Source organism: Ipomoea nil, unplaced genomic scaffold (assembly GCF_001879475.1).
Source record: "Ipomoea nil cultivar Tokyo-kokei standard unplaced genomic scaffold, Asagao_1.1 scaffold2144, whole genome shotgun sequence".
NCBI lineage: Eukaryota > Viridiplantae > Streptophyta > Magnoliopsida > Solanales > Convolvulaceae > Ipomoea > Ipomoea nil.
Window position 1 is genome coordinate 628,705 of NW_017618572.1, and position 18,082 is coordinate 646,786.

At 36.1% G+C, this 18,082-nt stretch overlaps 2 protein-coding genes across 2 annotated transcripts; one reads left to right on the top strand and one right to left on the bottom strand.

Moving 5' to 3' along the window:
- Positions 1-5,815: 5,815 nt before the first annotated feature.
- LOC109148837 (disease resistance protein RPH8A-like) lies at positions 5,816-17,880 on the top strand. The gene is made up of 2 exons (XM_019296582.1): positions 5,816-8,794; positions 17,869-17,880. Exon 1 carries the CDS (start codon positions 6,082-6,084, stop codon positions 8,707-8,709), a length of 2,628 nt encoding a protein of 875 aa, XP_019152127.1. The 5' UTR covers positions 5,816-6,081; the 3' UTR covers positions 8,710-8,794; positions 17,869-17,880.
- Positions 9,377-11,813, bottom strand: LOC109148583 (probable disease resistance RPP8-like protein 4). Its single transcript, XM_019296319.1, has 2 exons — positions 11,207-11,813; positions 9,377-11,160 (listed from the first exon to the last, which is right to left on the bottom strand). The coding sequence occupies exons 1-2, from the start codon at positions 11,811-11,813 to the stop codon at positions 9,377-9,379; spliced, it is 2,391 nt and encodes a 796-aa protein (XP_019151864.1).
- Positions 17,881-18,082: the final 202 nt, after the last annotated feature.

An 18,082-nucleotide genomic window follows, 5' to 3' on the forward strand; every position in this document is an offset into this window, starting at 1 on the left:
ACAATCGTCATTGTATCCTTAAATTGAAGATTTTTAAGGTAGCTTAAAATATGATTCCTTAGAGAAGAAATCTCATGTTTCTTGGTCTCACATGCATACACTTTTGCACAATATATACATTTTCTTTTTATGGCAATGCCCTCATTGTCTTTAATCTTTTCAAAGTAATCACATTCTGGAGATCTGGTGGTTTCAACCTCTTTCCTTTTCTTTGGAACATGTGGAGGCAAAGGCTGCTGAGACTGAGGAGTAACAGTCTCTACAGCTGGTGCTTCAAGCCTTCAACTCAGGTTGGCTTCCAGATAGACCACTAACACTTTCCATCCAAAAAGGAGAAAGTATCAGTGAATGCCTGAATGGGAAATCACTCATGAAAAATCATCAACAATTATGGACTAGGTCTTTGTCACACAGGCAACAATTACTTAAAGTTTTAAACAGACAAAATTCAGTTAATTGGACATTTCATCATGTATGCAGAATTGCACATAAATGATTTAAGGGTCACATATCCATAAACTTAATTACTTAATACTTATAATTTCACACTTATAATTTACAAAGAAATCCATAATCAGGCATTCAAGCTAAGTAGATGTATGCTACTTTATAATGCTCATCATTGTATGAATTTCAGTCACACACTCACACACATGGTGTCATGGTGACATGGGCTAGGGTTTCCACCAGAATACCAGCATGCTTAACATTTATATGGATTACAGTATTTCACACGCAGTGCCACAGTGGCTAGGGGCTAGGGCAGTAGGGCTTCCACGAAATGACAAAATCATAAAAACCAACTAAGTATCACTATATCAGAAATTTACACTCAAAGGACTAGTGACATGCAATCCGGAACTTCTCAACAAATTGACAAGTATCACTGTCCACATAATCATAGCAAATTAGAAACCCTAATCAAAGTATCAGAAATTCACACTCAAAGGACTAGTGACATGCAATCCGGAACTTCTCAACAGATTGACAAGTATCGCAGTCTACATAATCATAGCAAATTAGAAACCCTAATCAATAAGACAATAATCTATAACAAAAATGTAAATAGGGTTTAGCAATTACTTCGTTTCTAAAAAGTAATCCCTCGAGAACAGAGAGCTTCGATTCCAGCGTTCCTGGTGAGCTGTCGTAGGCTCCCAAATTAGAACCTTACAAACGTAGTAGTGGGAGTAAGGGTCGATCCCACGAGGAGTAACTAGTTTAACTTTTGTGCTCAAATTAAAGGTAGGGGGGTTTGGAATATATCGAGAATAAAGATAAATTAAAAAAGAATTTAAATAAATAAGTAATTTAACTGAACGAATAAAGCAATGAAAATAATATATCGAAACACTTATAATAAGAAACCTTGGTTAGTAAAGATCCACCACCAGAATTCAACACTGATCATTGATTAATAAAGTAATTAATATGCAATTGAATATTTGTCGTGAAATGATTTCATTTCTGTTTTCCCTTAGTTATAGATAAATAAAGCACAAGCGGTTTAATTACCCCTAACTACTAAATAATCTAAGACAAGCGCTATAGATTTAATTTAATAGCAGCAATAGGAACTAGGAAAACCGACAAACTAAATAACACAAGCACAAGCGGTTGCATTTAACTTAGGAAAATATTCGACCCGAGACCAATTATCACTAAGCCGTCAATAATTAACCTCAGTTGCTACTGAATATTAGAATAATTTGTAGCACAACATTAACTAATATAGCAAATAATTATATCAAATAAATAACTAGTAGGCCTCCCTAGCAATTAAATGATACAACTATTCAAATAATTTAGAAGAATATTTAATACTCAAATGCATAAAAATATATATAATAAAAATAAATAAATAACCTTACAGTGTAATGAACTCCGGGGCTTCAATTCACTAAACCAAACTAGAAATTAGCCGCGAATGGACATTGATAACAACCTTAAAGAATATTCGAGAGGGGAAGAATGAACATTTTACAATAGAAAACCTTAACTATTTATATATTTTCCCAATCATTTTCTACCACTCATTTTTCCTATTATTTTGCCTTATGCCTGAGTCTTCCACAATTCCAGCCATGTTATTATGATGCATGCCTGTACAAAAAGAAAAAATCAATTGTAAAGTTTAGATTTATAATATATATATATATATAAAAGTAATTATAATGTAGTACGCATTATATGCATACTATAATGCATTCTATATTATATATATTATATTATATATTATATTGTATATTATATATATATAGTATTAAGTACGTAGTATGTACTCTTATAAATTATATATTATATATATTATATATAGTATAAGAATAGATTATACTATGTATATAAAAAGAACTAATTATTAGATAATATTAAATAATTAATATAAAAATATTATAAAGATGTACCTAAAATATGAGCGTAAAATATGCCCATCAGTTCCACAATTCCACCGGTGACTGGACTAGATTCCACCACTCCACCAGACTAGCCGATTACTCGTATACTTCGACTAGGGTTTCCACCAGAATACACCAGAGTAACAGACTACAATGCTGAGTGTCTAAGAGACTGAGAGAATTAGACTATCAAAGATTCAGAGAAGTGAGAACTCGGAGAGTAAGACTCAAAGACCAGAGTGAAAGAGAGAACGATGGATGAGAGAACTCAAAGACTAGAGCGAAAGAGAGAACGAGAGAATTCTCAAATGAAATGAGGGCTCGGCTGCGCTGAACAAACATTATATATATATATATATATATATATATATATATATATATATATATATATAAAACAACCACACAACGTCGTATTACATGGGGTAAAAAAGAACCCTAGTGTATTACACGACGTCATATTGCCCCCAACCTGAACCCTCTTATCCGCCAATAGACGCAGCAACAGGTCGGATACGATCCACGCCACGGCTTCATCCGTCGAGTTTCGGGTCGGGCGGGTCAGTTTTTTCGGATATTGCACACCCCTACTTTTAATATATTAGAAATGTACCTTATATTCAAAGAAAATATATTATTTGAATATTAAAATACATTATTTTGTATGTACATTAATACACACAAAAAAAATACAGAGTATATTTTTAGTATATTAAAAATGCATTTTTTTTATGGTACTCACAATTTGCCTTGTATAGTAATTACTAGTCGTTTCTATGTGCGATGCGCAAACATATGCCCAATATTTATATTTTTTGAAATAACTAACAAATTCATACTAATTAAAATTATATGAAATCAAATTTATTTATTATAATAATCCAATATATAATATCTACAAATATTATTATCATAAAGAATATAAGAAAATATATGGTGAATACATGTGCATGGTAACAATAATGGAAAAGATAACGAAAGTTATAACGGTAGGGGTATTTTTGTCAAAAGAATTATATAATACAACCCTAAAAGCACAATGTATAAAATGATTAGTATTAAAAACATGAACATAAATGAGGGACATAACTTTGATTGAGACTTATTATGTTTTTGGATTAGTATAGGCTCAAATGAAAAGTCCAGCCCAGTTGTCTCTGGGTTGGATCTTGATGCAAATAGAGCAATCATTATACCTTGTACCACAGCGCACATAGCATTGTGCGCCCCGCGCCTCCAAAAACGACGTCGTTTTGATAAGTTATGTAGGGAGTTGATGTGATTATGTGTTTTGTTTATACAATTATGTGTATTTGTTTATGCAATTATGTGTATTTTTTATTTTTATTTTTGAATGCTACTGACTCTATTACAATGTAGTATCTGTTCAATTATTATGTATATTTGGTTATACAATTATGTATATTTTTTTTTATACAATTATGTACATCCAAAACATGAAATTTATGTGTATTATGTTAAAAGTTGATGTATATTATGTATTATGTTAGATTATGTGTATTATCTTTTTTTTTAAAAAAATATGTGTATTTTGTTATACAATTATGTACATTCATGTATACAATTATGTGTATTCTAATATAAAATTATGTACATTTTTGAACACGAGATTCTTTTTTTTTTTTTTTTAAGAAAATTAATCGCCAACACAGGGTAACGAAATTTAAAAAAAAAAATTGAAACGATGTCGTTTTGCATCAGGGCACACAATGCAATGCGCACCCTGGTGCATGATATAAATTGCCCAAATAGAGAACAGTCCGATTTGGGCCCGACGAGGCCGCCATGTCAGTATTTATTTTTGTTTTGGAGTGGAAAAGTGGCATTCGTTATTGTGCACCGCGGTAAAAAACGGTGCCGTTTCTTTAAGTAAAGAAACAGCCCGCCGTTACTATTAACGGAGTCTGCTTGTTTGGTGTATTAAATATCAACTGACACTACAGTATATCTAAACCGACACTGCAGTTATATCAAAATGATATTGTAGTTGTGGTGAAATGAAACTGCAGTGCATATAAAATGAAACTGAATAACATTTCACATATTTGAGTGTATATTGTACAATGAAGCTGTAATTATATCAAAATGATCATGTAGTTGTGTTTTAATAAAACTATAGTGTATATAAAATAAAATTAAATAACATTTTCACATATTTGAGTATTAATATCGAATTAAACTGTAGTTATATCAAAATGAAACTATAGTTGTGTTGAACTGAAACTGTAGTATATACAAAATGAAACTGAATAACAGAGTTACTTTTTGCGAAAGGGTGCGGAATGACGAAAATTGAATGCCGTTTATTTTCATTTAACAAAACGACGTCATTTTAATGCGCGGTACATAATCGATTATGTACCACGGTGCACGATATAATTTGGAAAACCAGTCTCCACTCTCCCCGCCTTAGCAGCTTCACTTCAAGAAGTAAGTAACGTTTCATTTGCACATAAACACAAACATCCTGCGCTCATTCATGATCATTTCAAGAAGTTATGTGCTTTTTAGGTTTACATTTTTTTTTTTTAATTTTTTGTTTTAACATTAATTCACCAAATGGCTTTCTGCGAACTTTTTCGTTCTCTCATCATGTTGTTTTCTGAGCAGAAGGATCAAAATCCTAAAGGTGAACTTGTCCCCACTTTCAATTGAAGGATGCCAGAGCGACAGTGATGTTTTAGAAGCAATGCTTGTCCAGGTGAAAGAGTTCAAGCGCAGTGGCAGTATATATAACCTCCTTTAAACTGATATATTTAGCATGATATGGATATTATTTTGTATTTATTTTCAGTACAGAGTTACAGTTATTAATTATGCTAATATATGCTAATAAAACTAGTATTTTTGGGAAAAAATAAATTATGGTTACAAAATATTATTGTAATTTTTTTTAAAGAAGTTGTTTGAGAGGAAAAGAATTTCATAGTATTAGGGATAAGAAAGAATAGAAATGCATCTCTTGTCACCTGCAGAAAGTCTTCTATATATGTCAGCTATTTGGTAATATTTGGTTTGATTTTGTTTAGAATTTTCTAAAGAATGAGTTTTGATAATGTAAGGTTAAGTAATGAAAATGAGGTTTCACCATATTTAATGTTATATGTTGACTTCTGCTAACAACCCTAAGAAGGAATAAAGTGAAAGGACTTAGATTTGTCATAAAAGTTTCTGAGTTCTTTTCCAGCTGAGGAATTCTTGGTTAAAAATCCAATATTTTTAGGAGATAGTAAAAAAGAAAAACTGAAAACATTTATTCTAACAATTTTAAATGCAGATAATAAGTTTTTATAAGTAAGAACAGTGAATAGATAAATTCCCATTTTGTACCTATACCTAGTTTCTTAAGCAGTGCAACATGTGAGTGTACATTTTTGACCAAGAGGAACTACCTACTATGTTTATATAATATGTTTCCAGTTGACTCAACTACTCAAGTCATTGGGGTTGAACCCATGAACTTATCCTTGCATTTCCTGGAAAAAGCTTGGTTGAAACTTCTTTGCAGAAACTCATCCCTGGAGAAATAGAAAATTGTGTTGTCCCAACTCTGGTTATGGAAGAAGCTCACAGTTGTACCAGACATAACGGTCATTTTGAGTTCAATCCCCTGCCCGTGGCCGGATCGTGTTTAGCTGTTTCATGAACAGAGTTCAGAAAGAAATAGATGGCTGATATTTTGCTTGTAGCTGCTATCAAGAAAACTGTGGAAATATCCAGCAAGCTAGCTGTTGAAGAAGGGTCTCGCCTGTTTCGATTAAGAGAGGACATCAATTGGATGGAAGGGCAATTGAGACACATGAAATCCTATCTTGAAGCTGTTGAGGCCTCCAATGGGGATGACTCTAAAGTTATAAACTTGACAAATGATATCAAGGAGCTTGCACGTGATGTGGAAGACATTCTGGAGAAGTTTGCTCCACAAATAGAATCATTTAGCTACCTCAAGACAGTTGCTTGCATTTTTCCTTACTGTAACACTGCTTATAAGTTTTCTCTGGAAATTGAAAAAATCAAGGGTAGGATCAAGAACATTGATGACAATCGAAGAACTTTTGGCATCATGGATACCAGCCGCTCTGTTGATGCTGAGAATTGGGACTTGAGAAGGTCTTATCTTCATGCTGATGAACCAGAGGTGATTGGACTAGATGATGATTGCAAGAATTTAGAGGCCAAATTGCTTGATGAAAGACAAGAGCACAGTTTCATCTCCATCATTGGTATGCCAGGTTTGGGCAAGACAACTCTTGCAAAGAAGATTTACAATCAAGTTCAACCTCATTTTGATTGTTCAGCCTTGGTCTATGTTTCCCAGGAGCCCAACATAAGGGAACTTCTCAAGGGCATAGCTAGACAAGTCGGCTTAGATCAGAATGAGGGCAGCAGCTTGGAAGTCGACCTATGTTCATTTTTGCGGGAAAAGAGGTACATAATTCTCTTCGATGACATTTGGGATAATAGATCATGGGATGCCATAAAATATGGCTTACCTTACAACGCAAAAAGTGGCAGTAGAGTTATTATTACTTCAAGAAACAATGATGTGGGTAGATATATTGGAAGTGAGTGCTCACTTTATTGCTTGCAACCTTTAGATTCTGAAAACAGTTGGAAACTGTTTTGCAAACAAATCATGATTTTTGAAACAAACCTTACTTACCCAAAAGAATTGAAGGACATTGGAGAGCAGATAGTGGGAAAATGTGGTGGTGTGCCTCTTGCTATTGTAGTAACTGCAGGTATGTTGCGTGCAAGAGAAAGAACTGAAAATGAATGGAAACAAGTACTTGTGAACATAGGTGAGGATGATAGAGATGAATGCTCAAGGCTTTGTGCTTTAAGTTATAAGGATTTACCCACTGCATTGAAATCTTGTTTCCTCTATTTCGGGCTCTTCCCCAAGGATCATGAAGTTCTAGCTTTCGATTTGATGAATATGTGGATAGCTGAGGAATTAGTAATGCAATCAAATGGGGAGCAAGAAGTAGAGGAGGTAGCAGAAAGCTTCCTCAACAAGTTACTGGCTCGAAACTTGATCCATGTTGTGGAGAGAAAATATGATGGGAGGATCAAAACTTGTCGAATGCATGGTATTTTACACAACTTGTGTGTCAGAATAGGCAGGGACAATAAATTCTGTCATTTACTTGGTGCAAAAGAATCATGGTCTTCTCTCAAAGGTTTAAGAAGAGTTGCCTGTGATACAAAGAGGACTACAGAGAATATCAACTTACATTCTCAAATTTCTAAGGTTCGTGCTCTCATGTGCTTCACAGAAAACAAAGATGATTACAGCCCTGAGAAGAAGTTTTTTAAATCTATTTCTAGCTTTAGGTATTTGCGAGTTTTAATCCTACAATTTGATAATGGATTTACTTCAGGACATTTTCCAGATGAGTTTTGGAATTTGATTCATCTAAGCTATATCAGATTTCGAGGAGTAGCTCTAGGAATTACTATGAATGTAAGCAATCTGAAAAATTTACTCACATTGGACATTCAAGATTGCGGAGCATCTCTCGATATTTTAAAGATGAAACAGCTTAGGCATCTTCTTCTGAGTGATATGGAAATGCCAATGCAGCACTATAATTGCATGTGTCATCCAGCTTCCTCAACAGAAGTGTGTTTGGAGAATCTTCAAACTCTGAAGTGGGTTAGCAGTGCAGTGCTAGAACAGATAGGAATGCATAATCTCCCCAATTTAAGAAGGCTGGGGATAGATGATCTTTCAAAAAACACATTTGAGAGGCTCTGCTGTCCCGTTCCTCCATTAGAGAAGCTTGAGGAACTTACTCTAAACATGGTTGGAATGGAGACGCTCCCACGAGAGGTTAGGGGAGAACGATGGAACCTATCCAGGTACCAAAGTCTTGTCAAACTACATGTTAACGGGCATGTGTTTGAGCTTCCCAACGTGGAGGGATTTCCGCCAAATCTCGTGAAGTTGTCTTTGCATTCCTTTAATGTCAATGAGGACCCGATGAGGACGCTTAAACAACTGCCTAAGTTAAAGATCCTCAAACTTGAATCTTATATCTGGGCTGAGTTATCAGTGATGGATTGCTCTGGAGCTGACAGCTTTCCTCAACTTGAAATGTTGCATATCCATTCTTTTCAATATCTAAAAGAGTTGATCTCTGATGATGTTGGATTGCCTAAACTGAAGAAAGTAATCATCAGGAATTGTGGGGATGTTCAGAAAATCACCGGGCGGATTCAGTCTGTGATGGGGAAGAGCCAATCTAGTGACATATTAGAAGGAGCTCAGTTGCCTATTATAGACCTGTGATATTTCATCCTTGGGACAAAAGGTAGAATCACCCACCCCAACGCCCTACACCCCGGCCCGACAGGTGTGAGACGACATGAATAGAGTACGAATAAGCTTGATTGGCTCAATATGATCAATCAATAATTGCCTATTATTGAGGGAGCTAATTTGATACTTGATAGATAGAAAAATCTAATCCTATCAACACATCTGTATTCATATATATGTGTGTGTGTGTGTGATGTGGAAGAGAGAAAACTTAATCTCTTGTATTATTCATTTATTTTAAGTTGTTATTTGATATTACACTTATCATTAGTCAAACAACAAGAGATGTGCACCAAAAATTGAAAGATGAAGAATATATTTACCTTACAAATTAACAAGAGACTAAGGTTAACTATAGGTTTATCAATATAACTTGCAGAGTTGCAGGTAAAAGAAAAGTATAGGTTTTTTAAAAATGTTGATTCGACCAATCTCAATTCCTCATAATTGTTGGATTCATTGTCTATTGGATCTCCTTAAACAGGGCTGAGGTGCTGAACCAATGGCTCATACCAATAAGGAACTGAATCCTCCCTGTGATCCTCACAACATTGGGACAATCCCTGAGGATTACTTTCTTGAGGTTTGGCATTCCTAACTCTTCATCGGAAATCAACTCTCTCAGCTTGTTAAAGAACTAAATGTGCAGCACTTGAAGCTGAGGAAAGCTTCCTGCACCAGAGAAATCCATTACAGATAACCCACCATATCCGTCTATCAGCTTGAGGAACTTCAACTTTGGTAGCCTCTTCAGAATCTTCATTGGGTCCTCATCCATCTTGGTGTAAAACAGGCACAGCTTGACGAGGTTTGGTGGGAAGGCATCCACATTTGGCAGCTTGAACAGACATCCTTTGATGCGAAGTTTGAGAAGACTATGATATCCAGAGAGGTTCAATCTAAGCATGCCCCCAATGTTGGCTGGATAAATGAAAGACAAAGAGAGTTTCTCAAGATTCTCCAATGGTGGCATTGAACTGAAGAGTTGCTCAATCTTTTGCCCGAAATGGCTGTATATTCCCAGTCTTCTTAATCTGCTGAGGCTCTGGACACCTGCAAGTTGGATGATCTCAATGCTCACCCACTCCAGAGTTCTGAGGTTTTCTAAAGAAACCGATGTGGAAGAGATGATGCTGCGATCCCGATTTGTGCCTTTGTAGCGCCAGTTTTCCATGTCAACCAGGACGTGCCTTAGCTGTTTCATCTTCCAAAAGCTGGGATGAATGCTGACTTCCCCACAACCTCGGATGTTTAAGGTCAGTAGATTCTTAAGGTTCCTTATACTGGAAGGAATGACTAGATCTGAAACTCGGAGGCGGAAGTAGGTGAGATGGATGAGATTCCAGAATTCGTTGGGGAAACATGTGAGAGTGCAGTCCCTATCGAATTCTAGGCTCAGAACTCGCAGCAGCTTAAAACTGGAAATGCATTTCAGCAGCTCCTTCTCCTTCCCATTATGTTTTTCTGCAGAGGAGCACATCAAAACACGCAGTTTTGAAGTTTCAGAGTTTGGTTTGACGTTATCTGTAATGGTCTTGGCATTGGAGGCCACTCTCCGCGCTCCTTTGGCACCCAACACGCTGCAGAACTTACTCTTCTTCCCTATCTTGACGCACAGACTACTGCGCAAAATATCATGGATTCTGCAGCTCTTGATCTTCCCGTTGTATTTGCTTCTTGAGACTTGGATCAGGTTGCGAGCAATCAGGTTGTTGAGGTATCCCTCTGCTACATCCTCAATCTCTCGTTCCTCCTCGTTACTAGGTTGTTCCACCAGCTTTTCAGCTATCCACATATTCATCAAGTCCAAAGCTTTAATTTCATAGCCCTCTGGGAACAGCCCAAAATACAGGAAACAATGTTTGAGCCTGGTGGGCAGATCCTCATAGCTCAAAGCCAACACTCTCGACCATTCATCTTCATCGTCTTGACCTATATTGTTTAGTACTTGTTTCCATTCATTTTCACTTCTTTCTCTAGCACGCAGCACACCTGCAGTTACCACGATTGCTAAAGGCACACCCCCGCATTTTTCCACTATCTGTTCTCCCACGGACTTTAGTTCTTCTGGTAAAGTTGTCATCTTTTCGAAGCTGCTGCTTGTGATTTGTTTGCTGAACAGTTCCCAGCTCTTTTCGCGATCTAGAGGCTGCAAAGTGTGAAGGGAGTGCTGCCCTCCAATGTATCTACCCACGCTGTTATTTCGCGAGGTGATGATAATCCTGCTGCCATTTTTGGCAGTGGGGATGCAATATTTGATGGCATCCCATGATTCAAAATCCCAGATTTCGTCGAAGAGAATTATGTACCTCCTTTGCTGCAGGAAAGAGTACAGGTTGGTCTCCGGGTTTTTCTTTATCTGCTCCTCCGTTAGCCCGACTTGCCTGGCTATGTCGCCAAGAAGGTCTCTGATTTTGGGGCCTTGTGAAACGTAGACCATAGCTGAACACTGGAAACAATGCTGTACGTTCTTGAAGATCTTCTTTGCAAGCGTTTGTCTTGCCTAAACCCGGCATGCCAACGATGGAGACAACCCCAAAATCGAGCCTTTGATCCCGCAATCTGGCCTCCAATTGCTCGCAGTCTTCGTCTAGCCCCCTGACCTCTGGTTCGTCAGCAAGAAGAAGATAAGCTCTCCGTGCATCCCATTTCTGTGAGCCTCTGGAGCCAGTGGTATCCATGGTGATTCCGTAAGTCTTTCGATCATCATCTATGTCCTTGATCCTCTTCTTGATGGTTTCTATCTTGACAGAGAACTTATGAACGGCGCTAAAGTTTGGGAAGATACGACATGGGAAAGAAAGGTGCGAGTCCACATGGGGAAGAAAGGTTTCGAGAGTGTCCTCAACATCGCCGGCAAGTTCTTCAATATCCTCAACCAAATTTGCAGCTCGGCGATCATGGCCTTTCCGGGCCTCCGCGATTTCCAGGTAAGATTGCATGTGTCTCAGCTGCCTTTCCATCCAGTGAATGTTCTCTCTTAAGTGCTTAAAGGCGGAGCCTTCTTCACCAACTAGATCGTTGCATACATCTATGGCTTTCATGATTGCTGCTGTAAGTAGAATTTCAGCCATCTTTTTTTTTTTTTTGGTTTTTGGTTTTTGGTTTTTGAATTAGCCCCTGCCCACAGGTCTGATGAGCTCTTGCTTGATGATTTTGGCTGAGGATTTGCTCAATTGTTATGCATGAATCAGGTGCATGAATCAGGGTTCATCTTACATTGTGAATTCTAGTCCAAAAATTATATATTGCAGTTAACAGTTTGTGATTGAAGGCGGCTTGCAATTTTCTTTGGATGCATGCATTTTTTTTACCAACCTCAATTGAAGTCAAGAAGCCTCTGCGTAGTATACAACTAACAGGTACTTTAAAATACACATTATTATATAATCTTTAGCTGTTTCAGTGTCAATATCAATTTAGTCTTTAATATTTAAATTTAAAACTTTGAAATCTCATTTGGTTATTCAATTGACTAACTTTTTTATTTGGGTAGTGGTCAAAAATTCAATTTCTAACGGTAGACTATAAGCATCTGACCGCTGTTTTTTTTTTTGATATTATATATTAGGGAAAATGGCACTTTTTCCCCCTAAGTTATATACATATAGCATTTTCCCCCCTGAATTATTCAAGTGGCTGTTTTTCCCCCTGAAATGTTAAATGGACATATTTACCCTTAAAATAAATATTTCATTTATTTTTTTCTCTAACAAATTATGACCACAAGTTGGTTCAAACCAAACAGACACTATAGAAATCAAATCGAAATATTCTAATTACAATTTAGAATCGAAATCCGATATTTAGATTTTATTAAAATCGTGAACCGGGACGGCTGGTTCATGGTCCAAACTGAAAAAAATAAAATACATTTATTGTTGAATTTAGACTATTTTAAAATAAAAAAATTAAAATTTTAAAAATAAAGACGGTTTAAAATCGCTAACCGGATCTAGAACCGCCGGTTCACGGTTCAGGATCCAGTTTTTTCAATTCATAATTTTAATGAATTGAAATTAAAATATTGGGTTCTGGATTTGAATCATAACCGGAAACTTTTAATTCGATTGCTATAGTGTCTAGTTCAATTCGAATCGAACCGTGGTCATCCCTATGTATATGCAATAATTTATTGAAAAGGAAAACTAAATAAAATGTTTACTTTAAGGGTAGAAATGTCAATAAAATATATTAGGGGGGAAAACCGCCACTTTTAAAATAATTGAGGGGGCTAATGTGCTTACATGAATAATTCAGGGGGAAAATGTGCTATAAGTATATAACTCAGGGGGAAAAAATGTCATTTTCCCTATATATTACAAGGGAAGGGGATACTCACGAGGCTTGAACTCATTACCTCCCACATACAGTGGCGGACCCAGAAATCTTCTTCAGTGGGGGCGAAAATTTTACTAACAATATATTTTGAAAAAAAAAAAAAATACTTAGAGACCTAGTCATAAATAAAAATGAAAATTTAAAAATACATCACAATAAAAAATATTTAAAACAAAATATAAAACATAATTAATTAGATAAAATAGTTCGAATAAAAAACACATTATAAATTACTCATCACACTATTAATATTAAAAAGGAAATAAAAATAAAATAGAGAATAAGTCACTATTATTCAAATAGGATAAAATATGCGTAATTGGCAAATATGCTTAAAACACACGTTCAGTTCAAGTCATTAGAATTTAGAAGGATTCAAACCCCTTCAAATATGCTAAAACACACGTTCAATCAATAGAAGGATTCGAACCCGTACCATTCCAATATTCCATAGGAAAAGGCGTATGCTCTCCCATCTGAGCTAACTACTATTCTGTTAAATTTGGCTGTTTTTTATTACTTATACTATTATCGTGTACTATATATACATACACATGTACATACAAGGGTTATATATGGGGTGGGGGTGGGGTGAGTGGGGGCACCTGCCCCTACTGCCCCCATTGTAGGTCCGCCTTTGCCCACATAGAAGGGTAACTTGATACCATTAGACCACAAGGTTCTTGGTATTTGACTACTGTTTAATGGCTAGAAATTTTAATAATTTCACTAGGATATATTGTGCTATATTTTGTTGCTAATTGAAAATGTGTTTGAAACATTAATTGTTTTGTAAAGAAAAAAAAATCCCAATAATAAGCACGTGAGAATTAAAAGATTAGGGACAACCTCAGCTAAGTTGGTCAAACTATTGGTTTAATAACCACAAAATTATAAGTTCGACCCCTATTGGGAGTGGCCTACTGGCCTCCTTACGATTTTTTCACTCATCATCCCAAAAAAAATAATAAAAGAGAATTAAAAGATTATAGTTTGGGAAAAATGTAATATTAGTCCTTCAATTGTTTCCTAATTAGTGGTTTTAGTTTTTAACTTTTTACCGTTGCAATAACACTCATAACTCTTCAAAAAAGTTGTAGCTTTAATTCTTGAAGCAACAAAACTATTAAATTATTAATATTTTACTTAATACATGAGTATTTTAGTACGAAGAGTTAAGGGTATAAGATTTAAAATCACTATCAATGAAATTGTATTTTTTTTTTCATTCTAATTTTATTAGTTTGTTCGAACGGGTAGGACTTGTGACTTTCGAGGAAAAACGCGGATGAAAAGTCTACTGCAATATATTTCCAATTTTCCACACTTCTAGAATTTCTTAGATTAAACTGGTTTACTCAGCAAAGCATTCAACCAAATGCATCCGGAGTCCAACATATTTGGTGTTTAAAAGATGAAGAGAGGCTACACAAACACACCTGTACAAAATGCACTTCTTAAAGTATTCCCTACCGATTACTATTTAAAAAGAAGACACTTTTTAAAATATTCATATTTATTATATACTTTCTCAAACATTATCAGCCCAAAGAATCTAATTGCCTCCACCATCGGAATTCGAACCTACAATTATCCAATTGAAATGATAACCGAGATGTCATCACACTATAAGATAGTTGGCAAAAAGAAGACACTTAACTATACAAAAACTACTATATCGTGTAGTGGTGAAAATGTTTGTGATAATTGTATGAGCAAGTAACATTTTTCTTTAAAATGGTTTCGGCCCAATTATAGAACTGTAAAGTTTTTGTCCACAAAAGGCAAAATTTCTTTTTTCGATTCCACACTTTAATTATGCTGCCCATGCATGGACGATGTCGTTTGTGATAATTGCAAAGACGATGTCGTTTTGCATCAAAACGCGCGTCCTACTTAAAAAAAAATCAGTTTCGATTCTCAGCAACAACATTATGTTGTTCATCTCTTAGTTTATTCATTCTGAATTTTTAGTTATTAAATTATGGATGTGTAGGTATGTAATTCTGGATTTATAGTTATGAAATTATGGATGTGTAATTATGCATGATGTAGTTATGCAATCTGGATTTTATAGTTATGAAGTTATGGATGTATAGTTATGCAATTCTGGATGTATAGTTATGTAATTCTGGATGTATAGTTATGAAGTTATGGATGTGTAGTTATGCAATTTTGGATTTATAGTTATGAAATTATGGATGTGTAGTTATGTAATTCTGGATGTATAGTTATGAAATCATGGATGTGCAGTTATGCAATTTTGATTTTTTTTTTTTTTTTTTTTTTTTAAGTTAGACGTCAAAACGACGTCGTTTTTGCATCAGTATGCACCATGCACGGTGCATACGGATGCACAACATAATGATTGCTCCTAAACGGTGAACTTGTAGGTGATATACTTGAAATGGTAGAATAAACATAAAGATGTAAGTACAAAGAGAGAGTAGTGAAATGTTGGAAAACAATAGCTTAAAATGGCATAAAATGACATATTAAGTGGCTATTTTGTGGTACAATTATCAGTGGGGTCCACTTCCGATTTGGGTCGGGTCAAAGTGGATTCGGGTTCTTCGTAGTGAGACGAAGATATTGATATATTGTACGCTCAAAACGGATAATGGGTGAATGAGATATTGATTCTCAAAGTAGACCCATTTGGGTTGGAAAATGAAGGGAAAAAGTGAGCTTTTGTCCACATTGATTTGGAAAGAGGATTTGCCCCACTATTTATACATGAGCTCTTTTTAAGCTTATTGGTAGCAATGATTCGTGCTTGGTATAGCATGTTTCGTGCTTCACTACTAAGCACTGATTCGTGCTTCAATTTCGGAAGCACTGATTCAGGTTTGTGGCCTTCGGTCAAAAACCGAACAGATTTGTAAAGGCTAATCTGTTAGCTTCTACGAGATGTGCTAACGTGTAGCACATGTCTATTCTTTATAAGAATAAAAGGATAACCAAATTAATTGTGAATTAATGCGGTTATGAACGATCGATGTGGTGAACGTGAAACACCTATTGGTGATTTCGGCGCAAGCGTTGGTATTGTACTCGAGAGTACGGTACGGTATTCACCTCAATCGAACGTTGTTGCCGAACATAAATATCAAGACGTTGATAAGTTCGGGTCTACCTCAAAGTATGTGAGGTGAGACAATACTTTGGACAAGTAAGTACCTTTTAAATAAGGTTACCCGCATGAAATTCTTACGAATTGTGGGTACATAGGAAATTTTCCTACTAATGCCTGAAATGTGGGGGTGTCTTGCCAAAGGTGTATATTGGGTTCTTAGTACACGAGTCCTATAGTTTGGATGTACATAAGAACACAATAAACTGAATCAAGAAATTCATCGTTCTTTGAAGATGTATTTTTGTGAAGGTTCAATATCGGACCTAGCACGTTGAAATGAAATTTCGACGTAGCTATGGTTGAAGGGTATGAAAGAGAACCCGAGCTCAAAGCTAGACGTAGCAAGAGAGCTAGGATTGAAAAATCCATTGGTCCAGATTTTCTGAAGTACATGCTAGAATGTGACGCGCATATTCTAACTTGTTTACTAGAAAATAAATTGGATTTTCTGACAAGGTTGTTAGAAAACGAGCCTCGAACGTATGTAGAAGTTGTGACTTCTACAGGTGGACCAACCCGAGAGAGGCTATCGAGAGTGAAGTAAATTCTATCTTAAAGAATCATACTTGGAACTGGTTGTTCTTCCTTCGGGTTGTAAAACCTCTAGATCCTAAACGGATCACTAGTCGGAAGATAAAACCGGTTGGTTATATCGAAGTAAAATGACCGGGCTTGTAATTGTAGATTACATGCAACACGAGTGCCACGATTACTTCAATATGTATTCTCTTGTGATGAGAATGAAATCCATTAGGATGATACTTCCCGAGAGCTGTTTAGCGAGACTTGGAAGTTTATCGAAATGGATGTATCGCTTTCTTAATAGACATGGAACAACCCGAGGGTTTTGTGGTTCCGTGCTATGGAAAGAAAGTGTGTAATTGGTGAGACATTGTATGGCTTGAAACAATAGCCTTAGTATTTGGCGTGTCTTGATCATACAATGATGTTTAACGAGTTTAGTATAAACAAAGGTGACAAAGGTCTACGTAATGCGTACGATAGACGAGGTTATCACTATTTATCTATACACGATAAACTCAACGTGGATAGTAACGATCACATGATCAATTCTACTAGGGTCATGTTAAATTTGAGATTTGACATGAGACGAGTGAGTTTGGCAGATTTAATCTTCGAGATTGAAATCGTGGGAAGACCGTATGGTCTCGTGTTAGCCAATCTCGCCGAGTTGATTGAATCCTTGTAAAGGAATGATAATCAAGTGGTTTGGACACCGTTAGATACTAACGTACAACTAGCCAAGAATCACGAAGATTGTACATCTCACGGAGAATACATTCAGATTATTGGTAGTTTAATTGTATCTAATGAGTTGTACTAGGACGGATATTGCCTTTGCGGTTAACGAACTCGGTAGACATACGAGTAGCCCTAGTGTTGCGCACTAGAAGGCAATAGAAGTTATGAGATACTTAAGGTATGCTCGTGACTTTGGACTGCACAACGTGGGATATCTAGCCGTACTTGGAAAGTATAGCACGGATATCAAAGGACGCTAAGTCCATCAAAGGCTACGTCTTTACGTAGGCCTGTGCAGACGGTTAAACGGAAATTCTCGAAATGAATTTGTGATAGCTAAGATCCGACGGGATCAAAGCTGAGAGCCTTACACTCGTGTCGCGAGCGAGTAGGCCGAATGGCTATGCCATTATTTCGAGAATGTTCCTAGTGGTGAACTCGTACCTCCAATTTGTGTGCATTGCGATAGTCAAGCCAAAATTGGTTAAGTACAGAGTTAAATGTGAAATGGTAAGTCTAGACTTATAAGTCGTAGATATAATACCATTAAACAATTTCTCACAACGGGGGTTATCTCTATTGACTACGTGATGTCAAAAGATA

Coding starts and splice junctions, on each gene's coding strand:
- LOC109148837 (XM_019296582.1), top strand. CDS start 6,082: ATGGCTGATATTTTGCTTGTAGCTGCTATCAAGAAAACTGTGGAAATA.
- LOC109148583 (XM_019296319.1), bottom strand. CDS start 11,813: ATGGCTGAAATTCTACTTACAGCAGCAATCATGAAAGCCATAGATGTA. Junction 11,161..11,206: donor CAAAGAAGATCTTCAAGAAC/GTACAGCATTGT, acceptor ACGTTTCACAAG/GCCCCAAAATCAGAGACCTT.